General features: G+C 48.1%; 1 protein-coding gene across 1 annotated transcript in view; it reads right to left on the reverse strand.

Moving 5' to 3' along the window:
* LOC135040897 (zinc finger protein 260-like) overlaps positions 1 to 25,232 on the reverse strand; it is a 75,166-nt gene that overhangs the window by 27,148 nt on the left and 22,786 nt on the right. Inside the window, exon 2 of the mRNA XM_063954884.1 lies at positions 14,772 to 14,950. Within this exon, the coding sequence (XP_063810954.1) occupies positions 14,772 to 14,950 (179 nt within the window). The remainder of the gene's footprint in view (positions 1 to 14,771; positions 14,951 to 25,232) is intronic.

The following is a 25,232-nucleotide window of genomic DNA, read 5'->3' on the forward strand; positions in this document are numbered from 1 at the left end:
TTCTTATGATCCTTATCACCTTTGGGATGAGTGGAAGTGGAGGGAACACAAAGACTGACTGAAACACCCACGGTGTCACCAGAGCGTCTACCGCTACTGCTTGAGGGTCCCTCGAACTGGAACAATATGTCGGCAGCTTCTTGATGAGGCGCGACGCCATCATGTCTATTTGAGGAAGTCCCCAACAACTTGTCACTTCTGCAAAGACCTCTTGATGAAGACCACACTCTCCTGGATGGAGATCGTGTCTGCTGAGGAAGTCTGCTTCCCAGCTGTCCACGCCTGGAATGAAGACCGCTGACAGAGCGCTTGCATGCTTTTCCGCCCAGCGAAGGATCCTGGTGGCCTCCGTCATCGCCGCTCTGCTCCTCATCCCACCCTGGCGTTTTATGTGCGCCACGGCTGTTATGTTGTCCGACTGAATCAGGACGTGCAGGTCGCGAAGAAGATGTTCCGCTTGTAGCAGGCTGTTGTAAATTGCCCTTAATTCCAGAATGTTTATGTGCAGACAAGCCTCCTGGCTTGACCATTTTCCCTGGAAATTTTTTCCCTGTGTGACTGCTCCCCAACCTCGGAGACTCGCGTCCGTGGTCACCAGAATCCAATCTTGGATGCCGAACCTGCGACCTTCTAGAAGGTGAGAACTTTGGAGCCACCACAGGAAAGAAACCCTGGTCCTGGGCGACAGAGTTATTTTCCGGTGCATCTGTAGATGGGACCCTGACCACTTGTCCAGTAGGTCCCACTGAAACGTTCTTGCATGGAACCTGCCAAACAGAATGGCCTCGTAGGCCGCCACCATTTTCCCCAGCACTCGAGTGCATTGATGAATCAACACTCTTGGCGGTTTCAGAAGTTCCTTGACCATGTTCTGGATTTCCTGAGCTTTTTCTAACGGGAGAAAATCCTCTGCCGTTCCGTGTCCAGGATCATGCCCAAAAACGACAGCTGAGCTGTCGGAATAAACTGTGACTTTGGCAAATTTAGGAGCCAGCCATGCTGTTGCAGCACCTGCAGGGAGAGCGCAAGGCTTTTTAGCAACTGCTCCTGTGATCTCACCTTTATCAGGAGATCGTCCAAGTACGGGATAATTGTGACCCCTTGCTTGCGCAGGAGTACCATCATTTCCACCATTACCTTGGTGAAAATCCTCGGGGCCATGGAAAGACCAAACGGCAACGTCTGAAATTGGTCGTGACAATCCTGAACAGTGAACCTCAGGTACGCCTGATGAGGAGGATAAATGGGGACATGCACATAAGCATCCATTATGTCGACTGACACCATAAAATCCCCCCCCCCCTTCAGACTAGAGATCACCGCTCGGAGAGACTCCATCTTGAATTTGAAACTTTTCAAATACACATTGAGGGATTTTAAATTCAGAATTGGTCTGACCGAGCCGTCCGGCTTCGGGACCACAAACAGGCTTGAATAAAACCCTTCTCCTCGCTGTGACGGGGGAACCTCAACAATGATCCGCTGCTGACACAGCTTTTGTATTGCCGCACACACTACCTCTCTTTCCGGAAAAGAAGCTGGCAAGGCCGATTTGAAAAATTAGCATGGGGGAACGAATTGAAACTCCAGCTTGTAACCTTGGGTCACAATTTCCAGTACCCAAGAATCCAGGCCCGAGAGAAGCAAGACCTGACTGAAGAGTTGAAGACGCGCTCCCACCGATGCGGACTCCCGCAGGGGAGCCCCAGCGTCATGCGGTGGATTTGGCAGAAGCCGGGGAGGACTTCTGCTCCTGGGAGCTTGCCACAGCCGGCGATATTTTTCCTCTTATCTCTTTCCGCAAGGAAGGATGACCCACGTCCTTTCCGGAATTTCTGCGACCGAAAGGACTGCAATTGATATGCAGGCGTTTTCTTTTGCTGTGGAGGAACAAAAGGCAGAAAAGAGGACTTACCCGCGGTAGTTGTAGAAACCAGGTCCGCAAGGCCTTCACCAAACAAAACCCCACCCTTATAGGGCAGAGCCTCCATAGCCTTCTTAGAATCAGCATCACCATTCCATTGATGAGTCCACAACGCCCTTGTAGCCGAGACTGCCATGGCATTGGCCCTTGATCCCAAGAGGCCAATATCTCTCGCCGTCTCTTTTAAATAGACTGCAGCATCCCTGATGTGACCCAGAGTCAACAGCACGCTATCTCGATCCAGGGTGTCTATGTCCGATGACAAGTTATCCGCCCACTTTTCAATCGCATTACTCACCCACGCCGAAGCGACAGCCGGTCTGAGGAGTGTACCTGTCGTGACATAAATAGATTTCAAGGTAGCTTCCTGCCTCCGATCAGCAGGATCTTTAAGGGTCGCCATTTCAGGAGATGGTAGCGCCACTTTCTTGGATAAGCGCGCTAGAGCTTTGTTTACCGTGGGTGTGGCCTCCCACTCAACCCTATCCTGAGAAGGAAACGGGTATCCCATAGCAATTCCCCTGGGAATGTGCCACCTCTTGTCTAGCGTTTCCCAGGCTTTTTCAAAAAGAGCATTCAGTTCATGAGAGGGAGGGAATGTAACCTCCGGTTTCTTCCCCTTATACACACAGACCATTGTCTCAGGGACAGCGGGATCTTCCGTAATATGTAACACGTCTTTTATAGCCACAATCATGTACTGAATACTCTTAGCCACCTTAGGATGTTACTTCACATCATTATATTCGACACTGGAATCAGAATCCGTGTCGGTATCAGTGTCTGCTATCTGGGTAAATGAACGTTTTTGGCACCCCGAGGGGGCCTGAGAGTGTGGTACCACGTCTCCCATGGATTGCCTCCATGCTTGGTTCTGAGACTCAGATTTGTCCAACCTCTTATGCAACAAAGCCAGACTGGTATTCAACACATTCCACATATCAACCCAATCAGCAGTCGGCGGTGCCGACAGAGTCGCTCCTTCATTTTGTTCAGCTCTCACACTAACCTCCTCCTGGGAAGAGCATTCAGTTTCTGCCATGTCGACACACGTACCGACACCCCCACACACACTGGGCTAAAGGGGACACACCCACAATAAGGCCTTTCAGAGAGACAGAGAAGGAGTTTGCCAGCTCACGCCCAGCGCCACACCTGTCTGAAAAGCACAATGCCCCAGACCTATAAGCGCTTGTAATATAATACAACCAATCACCAAATTATGTGCCCCCCCCCCCCTTCATTTTTAGCACCCTGTTACTTGTGACAGCAGTGAAGGGCCAGGAGCAGCGTCTCTGCAGCAAGCTGTAGAGAGAAGATGGCGCTGGTCAGAGCTGAGGAGGAAGCCCTGCCCCCTACAAGGCGCGCTTCGGTCCCGCTATAATAATACTGGCGGGGGTCTCAAAACAGTGCCTATGCACTTTATTTTAGCCAGATATTGCCCAAAAGAGGTTTATATTGCAGCCCAGGGCGCACACCCATGCAGTGCCTGTGTGTGCGGGAGCAATGGCGTGCAGCGTGACCGCTGCGCGGTACCTCAGGAAGACTGAAGTCCTTGTCGCCTTCAGATGTCTTCTTTGCTTTGGTTACTCACCTGTCTTCGATCTTCTGGCTCTGTGAGGGGGACGGCAGCGCGGCTCCGGGAACGAGCAGCTAGGCGACCCAAGTGATCGGACCCTCTGGAGCTAATGGTGTCCAGTAGCCTAAGAAGCAGAGCCTATCAGTCTCACAGAGGTAGGTCTGCTTCTCTCCCCTCAGTCCCACGATGCAGCCAGCAGTGCTCTCTGAAAAAAATAAATCTAACCAAAGTCTTTTAGAGAAACCCAGGAGAGCTCCCCTATAGTGTGACCAGTCTCCTCTGGGCACAGAATCTAACTGGGGTCTGGGGGAGGGGCATAGAGGGAGGAGCCAGTTCACACCCATTCAAGGTCTTATAGTGTGCCCATGTCTCCTGCGGATCCGTCTATACCCCATGGTCCTTTTGGAGTCCCCAGCATCCTCTAGGACGAAGGAGAAATTGAACTTTTTGGCCACAACCATAAACGTTACGTTTGGAGAGGAGTCCACAAGACCTATGATGAAAGGTACACCATTCCTACTGTGAAACACGGAGGTGGATCGCTGATATTTTGGGGATGTGTGAGCTACAAAGGCACTGGAAACTTGGTCAAAATTGATGGCAAGATGAATGCAGCATGTTATCAGAAAATACTGGAGTAACATTTTGCACTCATCAGCCCGGAAGCTGCGCATGGGACATACTTGAACGTTCCAACATGACAATGATCCAAAACACAAGGCCAAGTCGACCTGTCATTGGCTACAGCAGAATAAAGTTAAGCTTCTGGAGTGGCCATCTCAGTCTCCTGACCTCAATATCATTGAGCCACTCTGGGGAGATCTCAAACGTGCAGTTCATGCAAGACAGCCCAAGAATTTACAGGAACCGCAAGCTTAAGTGGGGCCAACCACAAGAGTGACCCCACTTAACCTCGCGGTCTACCGCAGACCGCAAAGTTCCCACCATTGGATACAACGGAGCGCCTATGCGCTACATTGTATCTACAGTGCGCAGCCTGACTGACAGCTCAGGAGAGTGCCATGACGTGGCGCTCCCTGATTGGCTGAAGGGACCCTCTTTGACAGCAGTCACGGGGGTCCCGCCAGTGCGTGGTTCGGTAATCCGTTTTTTTTATTTTGCCAAGTCCCTGGATTACAAACTTAAAGAGGACCGATCTACACAGGATTTTTTGTGAGTATAATTTTATTTACAGGTACCCCGGGATTCTACTGGAGATGAGGACCGACTGCTTCATGTCAACATAGGTAAGTATGTATGAATGTAATGTGTAATGTATGTTTAATCAAATTTTACTATCAAGGTGTGTGTGGGTTTTTTTTTATTTGGGTATTTTTTTGTAGTAGAACTACAGGTACCAGTGTGCCCCCCCCCCCCGCATGCTGGTACTTGTGGTTCTCCAAATACCAGCTTGCGGTGGAGGCTTGCTGGGACTTATAGTTCTGCTACAAAAAACAATATTCTTTTTTTTAGACAAAAGGCTATCAGCCTCCCATCCGCCGCCCTTGGATGGGGGGGGGGCCTCAGGCTTCACCCCTGGCCCTTGGGTGGCTGGAGGGGGGGTCCCCTTGATTTAAGGGGCCCCCACTCCTCCAAGGTACCCCGGCCAGGGGTGACTAGTTGGGGATTTAATGCCAGGACCGCAGGGACCAATATAAAAGTGTCCCCCGGCTGTGGCATTATCTCTCTGACTAGTGGAGCCCGGTGCTCGTGTTAAAAATACAGGGGACCCCTACGCTTTTTGTCCCCGGTATTTTTTGCACCAGGACCAGGCGCAGAGCCCTGTGCTGGTTGTTAAAATATGGGGGGAAACCCCTGTCAATTTCCCCCCCGTATTTTTACAACCAGGACCAGCTCAAAGAGCACGAGGCTGGTTATGCTTAGGAGGGGGGACTCCACGCAAATTTTTTTTGAGATTTTTAACACTTTAATTTAGCAAGATGATTTCCACAACTTTCTCTTGTGGAAATCATCTTGCTGAATCCTTCTTTGGGACGACGTACCAGATAAAAGATATCTTTATGGGCACACGGGAAAGGAAGCTAATGTAAGTTGTCCTGCATACCTATATATCATGTGAAGTCTTTTGGGGGCCTTTCCGCTACTGAATATCTTCATGCAGTAAAAGATACCTTTATGGACACGCAAGACAGAAATATCCTGTAAGTGTGTACCGTTTTTATTTGTGTGGGGACAGCACATTGTTTCAGATATAAAGATACCTTTATGGACACGCGTGATAGAAATTAGCTGTAAGTGTAATTCCACAGAGAGATAAAGTAGTGGATCCCACAGAAACTACAAAGGATCACCTTCAGATTTATGTGTACTATGCAGCGCTAGTTCCTGCTTCTTCTTTTTGTATATTCCAGTAGTGAGATTCAAACCAGCACACACAACCAAGAGGAAAGCCAAGCTAACCAAACTTGAAAAGGAACAGCAATGGCTGAACCAACAATAATACTTTACCAAGTAACAGTGCAGAAAAACGAAGCACCGGGCGGGTGCCCAGCATCCTCTACGCACTACGAGAAAAGGATTTACCGGTAGGTAATTACAATCCTATTTTCTCTTACATCCTAGAGGATACTGGGGTCCATTTAGTACCATGGGGATGCACCAAAGCTCCCAAAACGGGTGGGAGAGTGCGGAGGTTCCTGCAGAACTGATTGATCAAACTGAAGGTCATCAGCGGCCAAAGCATCGCACTTGTAGAACTTAGCAAACGTGTTCGACCCTGACCAAGTAGCCGCTCATCAAAGCTGTAAAGCCGAGACACCCCGGGCAGCTGCCTAGGAAGAAACCACCAACCGAGTAGAGTGGGCCTGAACCGATTTCGGCACCGGCAAGCCTGCCGTAGAATAAGCATGCTGGATAGTAAGCCTGATCCTGCGATCAATAGACTGCTTTGAAGCAGGGCACCCAATTTTATCGGGATCATAGAAAACAAACAGCGAGTCAGATTTTCTGTGACAAGCCGTCCACTTCACATAAACTTTCAAAGCCCTCACAACATCTAAGGACTTTGAAGAAGCAGAGGTGTTGGTAATCACCGTAACCACAACAGGCTGGTTGATGTGAAATGCAGACACCACCTTAGGAAGGAACTGCTAACGAGTTCTGAGCTCAGCGCGATCCTCATGAAAAATCAAGTAGGGGCTCTTGTGAGACAATGTCGCCAGTTCCGACACGCGCCTTGCCGAAGCCAGGGCCAACAGTGTAACTGTCTGCCACGTAAGAAACTTAACGTCCGCTGCCTGTAAAGGCTCAAACCAATCCGATTGGAGGAACTGCAACACCATGTTGAGATCCAAAGGTGCCATAGGAGGCACAAAGGGCGGTTGGATGTGCAGAACACCCTTCAAAAAAGTCTAAACCTCAGGAAGAGATGCCAATTGCTTCTGAAAGAAAATGGACAAGGCCGAAATCTGGACTTTCAAGGAGCCCAAACGGAGGCCCACATCCACTCCTGCCTGCAGAAAAAGGAGAAATCGTCCCAGCTTAAATTCCATCACAGGAATTTTCCTGTTCTCACACCAAGAGACTTATTTCTTCCAAATACGGTGGTAATGTTTAGCCGTTACCCCCTTTCTGGCTTGGATCAAGGTTGGAATAACCTTATCCGGAATCCCTTTCTGGGCTAGAATTTGACGCTCAACCTCCATGCCGTCAAACTTAGCCGCGGTAAGTCTTGATAGACGAATGTAGAAGATCCTCTCGAAGAGGAAGAGGCCACAGGTCCTCCAGGAGCAACTCCAGTAGATCCGCGTATCAGGCCCTTCTTGGCCAGTCCAGAGCAATAAGAATTGCTTGAACCTTTTCCCTTTTTATTCTTTTGAGAATCCTTGGGATTAACGGAAGTGGTGGAAACAAGTAGACCATCTGGTAGACCCACTGAGTCACCAGAGAGTCCGCTAGCCACTGCTTGCGGGTCTCTCAACCTGGAACAATATCGCTTAAGCTTCTTGTTGAGATGAGAGGCCCTCTTGTCGATTTGGGGAATTCCCCACCGAAGTGCCAGGGACTCGAACACCTGCGGGTGAAGGCCCCACTCTCCTGGATGGAGGTCATGTCTGCCGTGGGAGTTCGCTTCCCAGTTGTCCACTCCCGGAATGAAGATTGCCAACAACGCCACCGCATGTCTTCATGCCCAGAGGAGAATCCTTTTTACCTTTAACATTGCAGTTCTGCTTTTCGTTCCGCCTTGTCGGTTTATGTATGCTACTGCCGTAACATTGTCCGACTGAACTTGTATGGCCTGATCTTGAAGAAGATAGGATGCCTGTAGAAGGGCGTTGTATACGACCCCAAGTTCCAGAATGTTCACCGGAAGAATAGATTCTTGACTTGACCATTTTGCTTGGAACTGTTCCCCTTGGGTGACTGCTCCCCAACAACAGAGGCTTGCGTCTGTGGGTAGCAGAATCCAATTTTGAATCCTGAACCTTCGGTCTTCGGTTAGGTGAGAAGTCTGAAGCCACCACAGAATAGAAATCCTGGCTCTTGGCGACAGACGTATCATCTGGTGCATGTGGAGATGCGATCCGGACCATTTGTCCAACAGATCCAGCTGGAAGGGCCTTACGTGAAACATTCCATATTGCAGAGATCAGTAAGGGGCCACCATCTTCCCCAAGAGGCGAATGCACAGGTGCACCGAAATCCGGGTCGGCCTTAGAACGTCCCGTACAATCGACTGGATCACCAATGCCTTTTCCATTGGGAGGAATACCCTCCGCGCCTCCGTATCCAGTATCATTCCCAGGAACTAAATCCTCCGTGTTGGTTCCAGGTGAGATTTTGGCAGGTTCAGAATCCACCCGTGATCCTGGAGTAACGTCGTTGAGAGGGCAATGCTGTGTAACAACTTCTCCCTGGACGGTGCTTTGATTAGCAGGTCATCAAGGTACGGTATTATGTTCACTCCCCGCAAGTGGAGGAGCAACATCAACTCTGCCATCACCTTGGTGAACACCTGTGATGCCATAGAGAGTCCAAATGGCAGTGCCTGGAACTGGTAGTGGCATTCCTGTAACGCAAACCTGAGATAAGCCTGATGAGGCGGCCAAATCGGGACATGAAGGTACGCATCCTTGATGTCCAGAGACATCAGGAATTCCCCATCCTCTAGACCTGAGATCACCGCTCTCAGAGACTCCATCTTGAATTTGAACACCTTTAAATATGGGTTCAGAGACTTGAGGTTTAAAATGGGTCATACCGGACCGTTCAGTTTCGGCACTACAAACAGTTTGGAATCATAACCCTTGTTTTTTAGGTGAGGTGGAACTGGAACAATCACCTGAGTCTGTACCAGTTTTTGAATTGCTGCCTGTAAGGTCAAACTTGCTTCTGGAGAAGCTGGTAAGCCGGATTTGAAGAATCTGGGAGGTGGTAGTTCTTGAAATTCCAGTCTGTATCCCTGTGCGATAAGATTATTCACCTAGGGATCTAGGCATGACGTTGCCCAGATGTGACTGAAATAATGTATCCGGGCTCCCACCTGCCTGTCTTCCAGGCAGTGTGGTCCACTGTCATGCTGAAGGCTTTGAGGAAGCAGTACCAGAGGTTTGTTCCTGAGAACCTGCAGCTACGGCTATTCTGGGTTTACCTTTACCGCCTCTGAAGGCTGTAGAAGAACCCTTGGACTTGTTTTTAAATTTAGCTGTCCAAAAGGACTGCAAAGTCGGAGCAGAGTAGGTTTTCCTAGCTGGGGAGCTGCAGAAGGAAGGTATGTAGACTTACCCGCAGTGGCCTTAGATATCCAAGTATCTAGTTCATCTCCAAACAGAGCCTCACCCGTGAATGGTAGGCTCTCCACGCCTTTTCTAGAATCTGCATCCGCAGTCCAAGAGCGAAGCCACAATTCCCTGCGTGCTGACACTGCCATGGCAGTGGTGCATGCGTTGAGTAAACCAATTTCTTTTATGGCCTCCACCATGAAGTTAGCAGCATCTTGGATGTGCTGTAGGAGTAAAATAATGTCATCCCTGGTTAGTGAATCTAAATCTTCAATTAGATTATCAGACCATCTTGCAATTGCCGTAGTGATTCATGCACAAGCAATATTGGGTCTCTGGGCTACCCCAGCCAACGAGTATATAGATTTGAGAGTGGTCTCAACCTTACGGTCAGCCGCATCCTTTAAGGACGCCACCCCGGGAACCGGTAAGATTATCTTTCGCAACAACCTGGACACAGATGCGTCCACTATCGATGGGTTTTTCCTTTTTTTTCTATCCTCCAAAGTAAAGGGGAAGGAAGAAATTAACCTTTTTGGGATCTGACATTTTTGGTCAGGGTTCACCCAAGCTTCTTCAAAGAGGACATTTAACGCCTTTGAAGCCGGAAAAGTAGCTGAGGATTTCTTTTTTTGTATTAAAGTAATATTCCTCAATTACTTCCTCTGCCCTGACAGGAATATGTAAGACAGTTCTAACCGCATCTATGAGGGCCTGGATACCCTGTGACAGGACAGCATCCCCCCCCACTGGCATCCATATTATCCGGATCCAGATCAGTGTCACCCTGCATGACTTGGGCCAGAGTACACTTTTGTAGGCAAATGGCGAGGGATTGAGACACAGGTATGAGAGCTGAATCTTTGTTGATCAGGTCATCCATAGACTGCCTTAAGAATTGTGTCTCCCTTTCACTATGAGATAGCTTAGTGCAAATATTAGAAATCATCCTTTTAATAGAAGCCAACCACGGGGGTTCAGCCCCACTAGCTTGAGAGGGAGCACTATCTTGGGTGCAGGGTAGTGAGTCCTCAGGGGATGAGAGACATACTGCAGTACAAGAGATACAGTCCCTGGACATGATTGTGAAAGGGACACACACACACACACACACACACACACACACACAGTATCCTCTAGGACGTAAGAGAAAAGTATTTCCCCAAGACAGGTGTGTCAGGGTGGGCGCACTGTGGATCCTATGGACCTCGAAGAAAAAGAGTTCACCATGGTAAGTCTAACAAAACTCTTGTTTTCTTCATCAGGATCCATAGTGATCCACAGTCCTTACATTGGGGATGTCCTAAAGCAGTTTCCCCTAAGAGTGGGGACGCTCCTGAGTAGACAGGAGAATCCGACGCCCTAAGGAAGCTTCCTGAGAGGCAAAGGTATCAAAAGGCATAAAAACCTCAGGAACGTGTTAATAGAAGACAACGTAGCTGTCTTGCAGAGTTGTTCAGCAGTAGCACCTCAGCGAGCCACCCATGAGGGACCTGCTGAACGTATTGAATGAGCAGAGACCGGAACAGGAAGATCAGCTTGAATGTAAGCCTCTGCAATAGTCATGCAAAGCCACCTGGACAGCGTTTGTTTACTAGCTGGCCAACCTTGCTGATAGAATCCATACAGGACAAATAGAGAATCCGTTTTCCTGATCACTCTGGTACTTTTCACATAAATCCTTATTAACCACCTCCAAGGCCTCACCAGCCAATAGGACTGTTAGGGTCTCCTGCCCTGTGCTGCCACGTCGTCATGGCAACCGGGAGGCAAGTGCTAGCGGAGTAACCTGAGCGCAGCTGATACTCCGGTTCGGGTCTTTTGCTGTGCAGTGGTTACAGGTTCTGCACGGCAGGGGATCCGGTGCTGGTTTTTGTGCTCACAGTCTGTGAGGTCTGAGTGGGGCGTGGACAGCACCTGCTATATAAACCCTCTTCTCAGGTTAGGCAGATGCAGCTGAATCTTTGTTGGTTAGTCAGTTCCTGAAAGTTAGCTAGTACTGTGTAACTTTGTATTTGCTTGTTGCTTACTGCAAATAGGCCTTGGGATTTGGTACTACACTCTGCCAATCCAGACCTAGCAGTAAGACTGGAGTCAGTCGTTTAACCTGCTGGGGTTCTTTTGCTATTCTGTGAACCTAGCAAGTTTGCGGCTGTATTCTCAGACTTGCCTGCCAAAATCGTTTCTCACTGTGCAAGGTGTCCAGGTGTCAGTTTAGTGGCAGTAAGCTGAACCGGTGCACTGCAAGTGAGGACTAGGATTGTGGAGACTCTCCTTGTGTCTATTATTCCATCTCTGACCAAGGAGTTTACTGCCACACCCGTTGGTAACCCTTTAGGGTTTTGCTGTTACCCTTAGCAACAGCATTTCGGGTTCTCTACGTATTAAATCACAACATCTCGCTTCTTTCCATCTGAGCATTCCTAATACTAGGGAGACACCAAGTTTCTTAGCCTTTGGGCTTCTCTGTTCACTTTGTGTTTATTTTGTTACTCTATCACCTTCTGTGTATGTAATGTCATATTCCCCAGTCTGTCTGTGAGTTCATTTGTTTTGCATCCCTCTCCGTTCAGACATCAGTACATTCCTGCTGGCACTGGTGTGCATAACAAGGACTAAAAGGCTGGAACCACTATCTCTGTATTTAGATGAAACTTGGACACCAACTTAGGAAGGTGCCTCACCTTGGTCTGGAGAACTGCCCTATCTTGATGGAAGATCAGAAATGAAGGACAGGAAAGCACTCCTAAATCAGACACCATTCTCATAGAGGCAATAGCCAGGAGATATAACACCTTTACAGACAGCCACTTAAGGTCCACTGACTCTGAAGGCTCAAATGGGGAAGTCTTAAGAGCTTGCCAGACAAGGGATAAATCCCAGGGGCCACTGGATGTACAAAGGGAGGCTGGATATGGAGTATTCCTTGAAAAAAGGTACGCCCATCTTGTAGTGGCGCAATCTGTCATTGAAACCACACTGATAGTGCAGAAACTTGTACTTTCAGGAATGCTAGGCAAAGACCAAGGTCTAACCCTGCTTGTAGAAAGGTCAGTACCTTGGAGACCCTAAAAAGGTAGGAGGGTCATAGCGCCTAGGCGCACACCACTGAAAATAAGCATGTCAAATCAGGTAATAGATGCGGGTTGAAGACGCAAATGGTCTATATCACTGCATCCGAGAACCCCATAGCTCTGAAGACTGATGACTCATGAGCAAAGCCATCAAAGACAGTCGAGCCAGGTTCCGATGCAGACAGGGACCCCGAGACAACAAGTCTGCTCGCTGTGGCAGTAGGAATGGCATGTCTATGGATAAATTTTGCAGATCAGCGGACCAATGGTGCCTAGGCCATATGGGAGTAATCAGTATAATGGGGCCTCCTTCAGGTTTAAACTTGCAATGAAATCTGGGTAACAGCGATACTGGAGAAAACAGGTATCCCTGAAGGAAGGTCCACCGTACTGATAAAATGTCCACGAATGCTGCCTGCGGATCTTTGGTCCTGGATCTATAGATTGGGACCTTGTGATTGTGATGCAAGTTCATGAGGTCTACATCCGGCAGACCCCATCTGTTTACCAGGTTCTGGAACACTTCAGGGTGCAGAGCCCATTCGCTGCTGTGGACATTCTGCCGACTGAGGAAGTCTGCTCCCCAGTTGAGGATTCCTGGTAGAAACACAGCTGAGATGGCCGGAAGGTGAGTCTCAGGCCACTGGAGCGTGCGCTCCACCTTTGCCATAGCCAGATGGCTGAGAGTGCCCCCTTGGTGGTCTAGATAGACAACTGCAGTGACATTGTCGAACTGAATCTGAACAGGCCTGCCTTGGAGGAGATCCTGAGCCTGAAAGAAAGCGCTGTAGAGTGCCCGAAGTTCCAGGACGTTGATTGGCAAGCAACTTTTGTCTGGAGTACACCGACCTTGAAGATGTGAGGACCACCCAATCCAGAATCCAAAAAAGGATGTCCTTTCTCTAAGTATGACATCTGTAGCCACCAGGGGGCTTATTTACTAATATTCGTGTTTTAGCCGTTTTTAAGGGTGTTTGATCTCGAATGGTATCGGGTGCATTTTGCTGCAAATTTTGAATTCTGATACGGTCATTTACTAAGCTACCGAGTTTTCCTCATTCGTTTTTTCCGATGTCGATGTGATTCGTAATGTCAGGCAGTGTTTTACGGGAGTGATGAGTAAAACACTGCCTGACAAAACACAAGAAATCCCGGCCGGATCTGTGAGATCCGTGCAGGGCTTCATTGTGTACCTTAAATCAGTTTTTAAAGTGGTAAAAATTCAGAAAAAAATTGCGTGGGGTCCCCCCTCCTAAGCACAACCAGCCTCGGGCTCTTTGAGCCGGTCCTGGTTGTAAAAATACAGGGGAAAAATTGTCAGGGGATCCCCCTTATTTTAACAACCAGCACAGGGCTCTGCACCTGGTCCTGGTGCCAAAAATACGGGGGACAAAAAGCATAGGGGTCCCCCATATTTTTAACACCAGCACCGGGCTCCACTAGTCAGAGAGATAATGCCACAGCCGGGGGACACTTTTATATAGGTCCCTGCGGCCCTGGCATTAAATCCCCAACTAGTCACCCCTGGCCAGGGTACCCTGGAGGAGTGGGGACCCCTTAAATCAAGGGGTCCCGGCCCTCCAGCCACCCAAGGGCCAGGGGTGAAGCCCGAGGCTGTCCCCCCCCCATCCAAGGGCGGCGGATGGGAGGCTGATAGCCTTTTGTCTAAAAAAAAGAATATTGTTTTTTGTAGCAGAACTATAAGTCCAAGCAAGCCTCCCCCGCAAGCTGGTACTTGGAGAACCACAAGTACCAGCATGCGGGGGGGAAACGGGCCCGCTGGTACCTGTAGTTCTACTACAAAAAAATACCCAAATAAAAACAGGACACACACACCGTGACAGTACAACTCTATTACATACATGCACACCGACATACACACATACTTACCTATGTTGACACAAAGAGTCGGTCCCCTTCTCCACGTAGAATCCACGTGGTACCTGTAAATAAAATTATACTCACAACAATCCTGTGTAGATCGGTCCTCTACTGTTTGTAATCCACGTACTTGGCAAAATAGTAAAACGCATTACCCGGACCACGCACTGAAAGGGGTCCCATGTTTACACATGGGACCCCTTTCCCCGTCAAGCGGGACCCCCCGTGACTCCTGTCACAGAAGGTCCCTTCAGCCAATCAGGGAGCGCCACGTCACGGCACTCTCCTGATTGGCTGTGCGCGCCTGAACTGTCAGTCAGGCTGCGCACTGAAGATACAATGTAGCGCATAGGCGCTCCATTGTATCCAATGGTGGGGCCAGCCACAAGAGTTGTTTTATAAACACCCAACTGAAAACAGGGCTGATGGTCCTAGACTACACCACTGCACCACTGGGCAGATACATTTCCATCATTAGTCTGTACTGACAGAGGAGGGTGTAGGATAAGAGATTGTTGTAGTGACTGAACAATGAGAATATGTGACTTCTGTAATAAGTGTTTATTACTCACCTGTGCTGATATCTGTAGGGATCTCCTCCTCCTTACACTGCTGATCACCCCTCACATACGTCTCTTCTTCTCCCTCTATATCTTCTGCATTTATATCAGTCACATACGTCTCTTCTTCTTCCTCTATATCTTCTGCCTTTATATCAGTCACATACGTCTCTTCTTCTCCCTCTATATCTTCTGCCTTTATATCAGTCACATACGTCTCTTCTTCTCCCTCTATATCTTCTGCCTTTATATCAGTCACATACGTCTCTTCTTCTCCCTCTGTATCTTCTGCCTTTATATCAGTCACATACGTCTCTTCTTCTCCCTTTGTATCTTCTGCCTTTATATCAGTCACATACGTCTCTTCTTCTCCCTCTATATCTTCTGCCTTTATATCAGTCACACACGTCTCTTCTTCTCCCTCTATATCTTCTGCCTTCATATCTCTCACATCCGTCTCTTCTTCTACCTCTATATCTTCTGCCTTTATATCAGTCACATACGTCTCTTCTTCTCCCTCTATATCTTCTGCCTTTATATCAGTCATATACGTCTCTTCTTCTCCCTCTATATCTTCTGCCTTCATATCTCTCACATCCGTCTCTTCTTCTCCCTCTATATCTTCTGCCTTTATATCAGTCACATACGTCTCTTCTTCTCCCTTTGTATCTTCTGCCTTTATATCAGTCACATACGTCTCTTCTTCTCCCTCTATATCTTCTGCCTTCATATCTCTCACATCCGTCTCTTCTTCTCCCTCTATATCTTCTGCCTTTATATTAGTCACATACGTCTCTTCTTCTCCCTTTGTATCTTCTGCCTTTATATCAGTCACATATGTCTCTTCTTCTCCCTCTATATCTTCTACCTTTATATCAGTCACATACTTTTCTTCTTCTACCTCTATATCCTCTGCCTTTATATCAGTCACATACGTCTCTTCTTCTCCCTGTATATCTTCTGCCTTCATATCAGTCACATACGTCTCTTCTTCTCCCTCTATATCTTCTGCCTTTATATCAGTCACATACGTCTCTTCTTCTCCCTCTATATCTTCTGCCTTCATATCAGTCACATACGTCTCTTCTTCTCCCTCTATATCTTCTGCCTCTATATCAGTCACATACGTCTCTTCTTCTCCCTCTATATCTTCTGCCTTTATATCAGTCACATACGTCTCTTCTTCTCCCTCTATATCTTCTGCCTTTATATCAGTCACATACGTCTCTTCTTCTCCCTCTATATCTGGTATTTTAGTATTAGACAGACGTTCTACCTAAAAAGAAAAAAAACAAACACTATAATGACATTTGCATACAGTCTAATTAAACTGAGGTGAAACAGTATAATATCAGTGTATAAGACACACAGCTTCTCTACAGATCATATAGTGACAGTCACTTTGGTATATTGGTAAGACCCAAAATCCCACCTACCTGATCCTCCTGTGGGATCCTGTGATTCTCCTCTGTACAGTCCTGGGAATACAGAGGACGGGGACATCTCTCTGGGGTATCTCTGTTACTGGGTCCATCTGTAGGAGACACACAGTGACTGAGTACAGTGTATATATGTGATTATCAGGTGATGTGTGTATATAGGGGGCCCCCATACCTGCTCTCCCCTGTACAATACATGACAGTCTCCTCTTACCAAGTGATGTGAGGGGCCGGTGATTATCCATCATCACGTCCTCGTACAGACCCCCGTGTTCCTCTATATACTCCCCCTCCTGCATGGAGACATAGACAGTGACATCCTGACACCTTATAGGAACATGACACACACAGTGATACAGTCATCACCCAGACACATCCCCTGGTGTTACTGTATAATGCCCCATTCCCAGCAGTCTCCTCTCCAGTCATCACCCAGACACATCCCCTGGTGTTACTGTATAATGTCCCATTCCCAGCAGTCACCTCTCCAGTCATCACCCAGACACATCCCCTGGTGTTACTGTATAATGTCCCATTCCCAGCAGTCACCTCTCCAGTCATCACCCAGACACGTCCCCTGGTGTTACTGTATAATGCCCCATTCCCAGCAGTCTCCTCTCCAGTCATCACCCAGACACATCCCCTGGTGTTACTGTATAATGTCCCATTCCCAGCAGTCACCTCTCCAGTCATCACCCAGACACGTCCCCTGGTGTTACTGTATAATGCCCCATTCCCAGCAGTCTCCTCTCCAGTCATCACCCAGACACATCCCCTGGTGTAACTGTATAATGCCCCATTCCCAGCAGTCTCCTCTCCAGTCATCACCCAGACACAACCCCTGGTGTTACTGTATAATGTCCCATTCCCAGCAGTCACCACCCAGACACGTCCCCTGGTGTTACTATATATATAATGTCACATTCCCAGCAGTCACGTCTCCAGTCATCACCCAGACACATCCCCTGGTGTTACTATATAATGTCCCATTCCCAGCAGTCAGCTCTCCAGTGATCACCCAGACACATCCACTGGTGTTACTGTATAATATCCCATTCCCAGCAGTCACCTCTCCAGTCTTCACCCAGACGAGTTCCCCGGTGTTACTGTATAATGTCCTATTCCCAGTACTCACCTCTCCAGTCATCACCCAGACACATCCCCTGGTGTTACTGTATAATGTCCCATTCCCAGCAGTCACCTCTCCAGTCATCACCCAGACACATCCCCTGGTGTTACTGTATAATGCCCCATTCCCAGCAGTCACCTCTCCAGTTATCATGCAGACACGTCCCTCGGTATTACTGTATAATGTACCATTCCCAGCAGTCACCTCTCCAGTCTTCAGCCAGACACGTCCCCCGCTGTAACTGTATTATGTCCCATTCCCAGCAGTCACCTCTCCAGTTATCACCCAGACACATTCCATGGTGTTACTGTATAATCTACCATTCCCGACAGTAACCTCTCTAGTCATCACCCAGTCACGTCCCCTGGTGTTACTGTATAATGCTCCATTCCCGGCAGTCACCTCTCCAGTCATCACCCAGACACGTCCCCCTGGGTTACTGTATAATGCCCCATTCCCAGCAGTCACCTCTCCAGTCAGCAACTGAATGATCTTGTTGGTGAGTTCCAGGATCTTCTGATCATTGTGTCTCTCATGTGTCAGTGAGTGAGGTGGAGGCACCGTGATGGGGCTCTGGGTTCTACTCAGTCTTCCTGATACACGGAGATGGCTGCTGGGTGTCTCATACTCATTGGATGTCTTCTTCACTATTGTGTAATCCTGTGTAATGGTGGAGACATCAAATATCGATATATACACTCCCAGATCCCCTCACCTCCCCAGTCATGTCCCTGTATTATTACTATAGAAATAAGTGAAGTCACTGTGACACTCCCAGATTCCTTCACCTCCACAATTATGTCCCTTTATTATTACTATAGATATGTGATGTCACTGTGACACTCCCAGGTCCCCTCACCTCACCAGTCATGTCCCTATAGTATTACTATAGATGTAAGTGATGTCACTGTGACATTCCCAGATCCTCTCACCTCCCCAGTCAGGTCCCTGTATTATTAATATAGATATGTGACATCACTGTGTCACTCCCAGATCCCCTTACCTCCTCAGTCATGTCCCTGTATTATTACTATAGATATAAGTGATTTTACTGTGATGCTCCCAGATCCCCCAAACTCCCCAGTCATGTCCATGTATTATTACTATAGATATAAGTGACATCACAGTGACGCTCCCAGATCTCCTCACCTCCCCAGTCATGTCCCTGTATTATTACTATAGATATAAGTGATGTCACTGTGACACTCCCAGATTCACTCACCTCCCCAGTCATGTCCCTGTATTATTACTATAGATATTAGTGAGGTCACTGTGACACTCCCAGAACCACTCACCTCCCCTGTCATGTCCCTGTATTATTACTATAGATATAAGGTCACAGTGATGCTCTCAGATCCTCTCACCTCCCCAGTCATGTCCCTGTATTATTATAGATATAAGGTCACTGTGACGCTCCCAGATCCACTCACCTCCCCAGTCAGCAGGTAGATGATCTCCAGGGTGATATTTATTATACTCTCAGTCCTGTGACTCCTGTCCTTGTCCATCCTTGTGAATCAGAGAGAATACAGAACGTGTGATGTGTAGTAAAAACTCCGTTCCCGACAGCTGGAGTTCCTTAGAATAAATATAATACATAAAACATCTTGCACATGTAACATAGTAAATGTGGAATAGAGTGGCCATTAAGTCTCCTATTTCCCCACAGCCATAGAGTCCTGGTCAGTGTCTCCGAGGTTCCTGTGACCCAGCCCCATAAGGCTGTACTGCATAGTGGGCCTGATCTAGATTGTAGCGCTATTGTGGGTGGAGTCACAATGAACTGATGTTCGGTATACCGCTCATGTGCAGGACCCGTACGGAGCATATGCTCTATGTGTCCTGAGTTGTCAGACGAGTATGGCTGCAGCCATTGAGTGGTGTAAGGGTGAGAATTGGTTGTGAAGGGACAGGGTCTCCTGAGGGAAATTTCATGGCCTTATTCATGGAGCTGCGGCGTACAGTCTCCGTGACCTCAGGTTTCACACATCCAGCCGATGGTGTAGCAAAGGCGGCAGGAGTCAGGCAAGGGAAAGGTGGCAGGAGACAGGCAGGGAAAGGCAGCAGGAGACAGGCAGTGGAAAGGCGGCAGGAGATAGGCAGGAGACAGGCAGGGGAAAGGTGGCAGGAAACAAGCAGTGGAAAGGTTGCAGGAGACAGGCAGGGGAAAGGCGGCAGGAGACAGGCAGGGAAAGGTGGCAGAAGACAGGCAGGGGAAAGGTGGCAGGAGACAGGCAGGGGAAAGGCGGCAGGAGACAGGCAGGTGGGCAGCAGGGTGGGGGTGGTAGGAGACAGGCAGGGGAAAGGTGACAGGAAACAGGCAGGGGAAAGGCGGCAGGAGACAGCCAGGGGAAAGGTGGCAGGAGACAGGCAGGGGAAAGGCGGACGGAGACAGGCAGTGGAAAGGTGGCAGGAGACAGGCAGGGGAAAGGCGGCAAGAGACATTATTTGTTCTCAGGAGATTGAATAAATTGTTAATAATTTGTAATAAAAGTTATGTTTTATTCTTTGAGAATATCTCATTATTTCTTCACAAGAGTGCGCCCACAAAGAAGTCTACGTTCTTTCTCTTGTCACTGTGACACTCCCAGGTCCCCCCACCTCCCCAGTCATGTCCCTGTATTACTATAGATATAAGTGACATCACAGTGACGCACCCAAGTGTGTGATATACATTTGCTTCATACTGCTCCAATTATCATCTGTTTCACATGCCAGGGATATTATGGTCTCTGCTTTAATATAGCCTAGAATTTGAGCAATAGTTTCAATCCCCACAATTACATATAATAAAAATAATAATAATAATAACAAAGACACGAAAGGCTGCACCCCTGTATAAAAATAATAACATGTCTTTATTAACAGGACACCACAGGCTACTCCCCCTTTATAATAATAACAGGACACCACAGGCTGCTCCCTCTCAATAATAATAACAGGACACCACAGTCCGCTCCCCCTGTATAATAACAACACACCACAGGCTGCTCCTCCTGTATTATAATAATAACAGGACACCACAGGCTGCTCCTCCTGTATAATAATAATAACAGGACACCACAGGCTGCTCCCCCTGAATAATAATAATAATATCAGGACACCACAGGCTGCTCCTCCTGTATAGTAAGACGCCATTACCTGATCTCCACGGACACTGTATGTGGAACGCTAAGTTCGGAAGTATTGTCACAGGCCACAGCCCCGTCCTCTGTAAAGCTATAATATGAATATTACCACATATGTCCTCAGTGCCGGAGTCCGGCGGCCATTTTCTTGTAGACCAGTCCGGCATCAGCTGCAGCAGCAATAGGTTCCCTGGCCGTGTAGTGACGTCAGGAGCGGCGGCCATTTTCCCCTGGTCTGAGCTCCGCCTTCCTTCTATCATTCCCACAAGGCAGCAGGAGCAGAGAGCAGCCATTGCTGTGTCTGGCAGCAGGTAATGATATTATTATTATTATTCTATAGGCTGAGCAGCTCTGGTGTCAGGTTCTGTACTACAGGGGGAGCAACCTCTGGTGCCTTGTTATAGTGCAGCTGGAGCAGCCTCTGGTGCTGCATTATCCCTGTACAGGTGGCTGACACTCTAGTGTCCTATTACTGTAATGCAGGTGGCGCAGACCCCGCCGTTACCGTAATACAGGTGGCGCAGATCCTGCCGTTACCGTAATACAGGTGGCGCAGACCCCACCGTTACCGTAATACAGGTGGCGCAGACCCCGCCGTTACCGTAACACAGGTGGCGCAGACCCCACCGTTACCGTAATACAAGTGACGCAGACCCCGCCGTTACCGTAATACAGGTGGCGCAGACCCCACCGTTACCGTAATACAGGTGGCGCAGACCCCGCCGTTACCGTAACACAGGTGGCGCAGACCCCACCGTTACCGTAATACAAGTGACGCAGACCCCGCCGTTACCTTAATACATGTGGCACAAGACCACACTGTTACCGTAATACTGGTGGAGGAGACGCCGCCATTACCGTAATACATGTGGCGCAGACCCCGCCGTTACCGTAATTTTATACACGGGACATTGCAGGTGTTGTGTCCTGTGGCATTGTGCTGTACACGAGGAGCGGTCTGTGTTGTCAAAGTATACAGGGTGAGCGGCCTGTGTTGTCAAAGTATACAGGAGGAGCAGCCTGTGTTGTCATAATATACAGGGGTACCATCCTGTGCTGTCAATAGTATACAGGGGGAGTGGCCTGTGTTGTCATAATATACAGGAGGAGCAACCTGTGTTGTCATAGTATACAGGAAGAGCAGTCTGTGTTGCAATAATATACAGGGGTAGCATCATGTGTTGTCATAATAGACAGGAGGAGCAGCCTGTGGCATCCTACTCTACAGGGGGAGCAGCCTGTGGTGTCCTGTTGTTGTTGTAATTATTATTATTATTATAATACAGAAGGATCAGCCTGTGGCGTCTTGTTATTATTATTATTATACAGGAGGAGCAGCCTGTGGTGTACAGTTATTATTATTATTATTATTAATATTATTATTATACAGGGGGAGCAGCCTGTGGTGTCCTGTTATTATTATTGTACAGTAGGAACAGCCTGTGGTATCCTGTTATTATTATACAGGGGAAGCATTATTATTATTATTATTATTATTATTATTATTATTATACAGGAGGAGAAGCCTGTGGTATCCACTTATTATTATAATTAGAATAATAATAATAATGTCCTGTCATTATTATTATACAGGGGAAGCAGGCTGTGGTGTCCTGTTATTGTTAGTATACAGGGGGAGCAGCCTGTGATGTCCTGTTGTTGTTGTTATTATTATTATTATACAAAAGGGAGCGGCCTGTGGTGTCTTGTTGTTGTTGTTGTTGTTGTTGTTGTTGTTATTATTATTATAGATTGGGAACAGCCTGTTGTGTCCTATTATTATTATTATTTTTTTGCAGAGGGAGCAGCCTATGGTGTCATTTTATTATTAGTATACAGGGAGAGCAGAATATGGTGTCCTGTTGTTAGTATAATACAGGGGGAGCAGGTTTTTATGTATGGTTATTATTATAACGGGGGAGCAGCTTGTGGTGTCCTGGTATTATTTTTTATTATTATTATACATTGGGAGTGGTGGTGATGTCACAGTGACATCACTTATATCTATACTAATAATACAGGGACATGACTGGGGAGGTGAGGGGGATCTGGGGGTGTCACAGTGACATCACTTATTTCTCTGACGTCCTTGTGGATGCTGGGACTCCGTCAGGACCATGGGGGATAGCGGCTCCGCAGGAGACTGGGCACAAAAGTTAAAGCTTTAGGACTACCCGGTGTGCACTGGCTCCTCCCCCTATGACCCTCCTCCAAGCCTCAGTTAGATTTTTGTGCCCGAACAAGAAGGGTGCAATCTAGGTGGCTCTCCTGAGCTGCTTAGAAAATAAGTTAAAGTTAGGTTTTATTATTTTCAATGAGTCCTGCTGGCAACAGGCTCACTGCATCGTGGGACTAAGGGGAGAAGAAGCGAACTCACCTGCGTGCAGAGTGGATTGGGCTTCTTAGGCTACTGGACATTAGCTCCAGAGGGATCGATCACAGGCCCAGCCATGGATGGGTCCCGGAGCCGCGCCGCCGGCCCCCTTACAGAGCCAGAAGACAGAAGAGGTCCAGAAATCGGCAGCAGAAGAAGTCCTGTCTTCAATAAAGGTAGCGCACAGCACCGCAGCTGTGCGCCATTGCTCTCAGCACACTTCACACTCCGGTCACTGAGGGTGCAGGGCGCTGGGAGGGGGCGCCCTGAGACGCAATATAAACACCTTTTATGGCAAAAAATACATCACATATAGCTCCTGGGCTATATGGATGTATTTAACCCCTGCCAGTTTTCCTTAAAAAAGCGGGAGAAAAGGCCGCCGAGAAGGGGGCGGAGCCTATCTCCCCAGCACACAAGCGCCATTTTCCCTCACAGCTCCGCTGGAAGGACGTCTCCCTGACTCTCCCCTGCAGTCCTGCACTACAGAAACAGGGTAAAAAAGAGAGGGGGGGCACTCATTTGGCAAAAATAATTATACAAGCAGCTATATAGGGAGAAACACTTATATAAGGTTGTCCCTCTACATATATATAGCGCCCTGGTGTGTGCTGGCAAACTCTCCCTCTGTCTCTCCAAAGGGCTCGTGGGGTCCTGTCCTCTATCAGAGCATTCCCTGTGTGTGTGCTGTGTGTCGGTACGTTTGTGTCGACATGTATGAGGAGGAAAATGGTGTGGAGGCGGAGCAATTGCCTGTATTAGTGATGTCACCCCCTAGGGAGTCGACACCTGAGTGGATGGTCTTATTTAAGGAATTACGTGATAGCGTCAGCACTTTGCAAAAGACTGTTGACGACATGAGACAGCCGGCAAATCAATTAGTGCCTGTCCAGGCGTCTCAAACACCGTCAGGGGCTCTAAAGCGCCCATTACCTCAGTCAGTCGACACGGACACTGACTCCAGTGTCGACGGTGAGGAAACAAACGTGATTTCCAGTAGGGCCACACGTTACATGATCACGGCAATGAAGGAGGTTTTGAACATTTCTGATACTACAAGTACCACAAAAAGGGTATTATGTGGGGTGTGAAAAAACTACCCGTAGTTTTTCCTGAATCAGATGAATTAAATGAGGTGTGTGATGAAGCGTGGGTTTCCCCCGATAAAAAACTGATAATTTCTAAAAAATTATTGGCATTATACCCTTTCCCGCCAGAGGTTAGGGCGCGCTGGGAAACACCCCCTAGGGTAGATAAAGCGCTCACACGCCTATCAAATCAGGTGGCGTTACCGTCTCCTGATACGGCCGCCCTAAAGGAACCAGCTGATAGGAAGCTGGAAAATATCCTAAAAAGTATATACACACATACTGGTGTTATACTGCGACCAGCAATCGCCTCAGCCTGGATGTGCAGTGCTGGGGTGGCTTGGTCGGATTCCCTGACTGAAAATATTGATACCCTGGACAGGGACAGTATTTTATTGACTATAGAGCATTTAAAGGATGCATTTCTATATATGCGAGATGCACAGAGGGATATTTGCACTCTGGCATCAAGAGTAAGTGCGCTGTCCATTTCTGCCGGAAGGAAAAAGGCATTCCTGATGAAGTCATCCCTACCCTGATCAAAGCCAGGAAGGATGTAACCGTGCAACATTATCACCGTATTTGGAGGAAATATGTTGCGTGGTGCGAGGCCAGGAAGGCCCCGACAGAGGAATTTCAACTGGGTTGTTTCCTGCATTTCCTGCAAACAGGACTGTCCATGGGACTAAAATTAGGGTCCATTAAGGTGCAAATTTCGGCATTGTCGATTTTCTTCCAGAAAGAATTGGCTTCAGTTCCTGAAGTCCAGACTTTTGTCAAGGGGGTACTGCATATACAGCCTCTCTTTGTGCCCCCAGTGGCACCCTGGGATCTCAATGTGGTTTTGGGATTCCTAAAATCACATTGGTTTGAACCACTGGCCACAGTGGATTTAAAATATCTAACATGGAAAGTGGTAATGTTGTTGGCCCTGGCTTCAGCCAGGCGCGTATCAGAGTTGGCGGCTTTATCATATAAAAGCCCTTACCTGATATTTCATTCGGATAGGGCGGAATTGAGGACTCGTCCTCAATTTCTTCCTAAGGTGGTTTCAGCGTTTCACCTAAACCAACCTATTGTAGTGCCTGCGGCTACTAGGGACTTGGAGGACTCCAAGTTGCTGGATGTAGTCAGGGCCCTGAAAATATATGTTTCCAGGACGGCTGGAGTCAGGAAATCTGACTCACTGTTTGTCTTGTATGCACCCAACAAGCTGGGTGCTCCTGCTTCTAAGCAGACTATTGCTCGTTGGATTTGTAGTACAATTCAGCTTGCACATTCTGTGGCAGGCCTGCCACAGCCAAAATCTGTCAAT

The sequence above is a fragment of the Pseudophryne corroboree genome, unplaced genomic scaffold (assembly GCF_028390025.1).
Source record: "Pseudophryne corroboree isolate aPseCor3 unplaced genomic scaffold, aPseCor3.hap2 scaffold_778, whole genome shotgun sequence".
NCBI classification, from domain to species: domain Eukaryota; kingdom Metazoa; phylum Chordata; class Amphibia; order Anura; family Myobatrachidae; genus Pseudophryne; species Pseudophryne corroboree.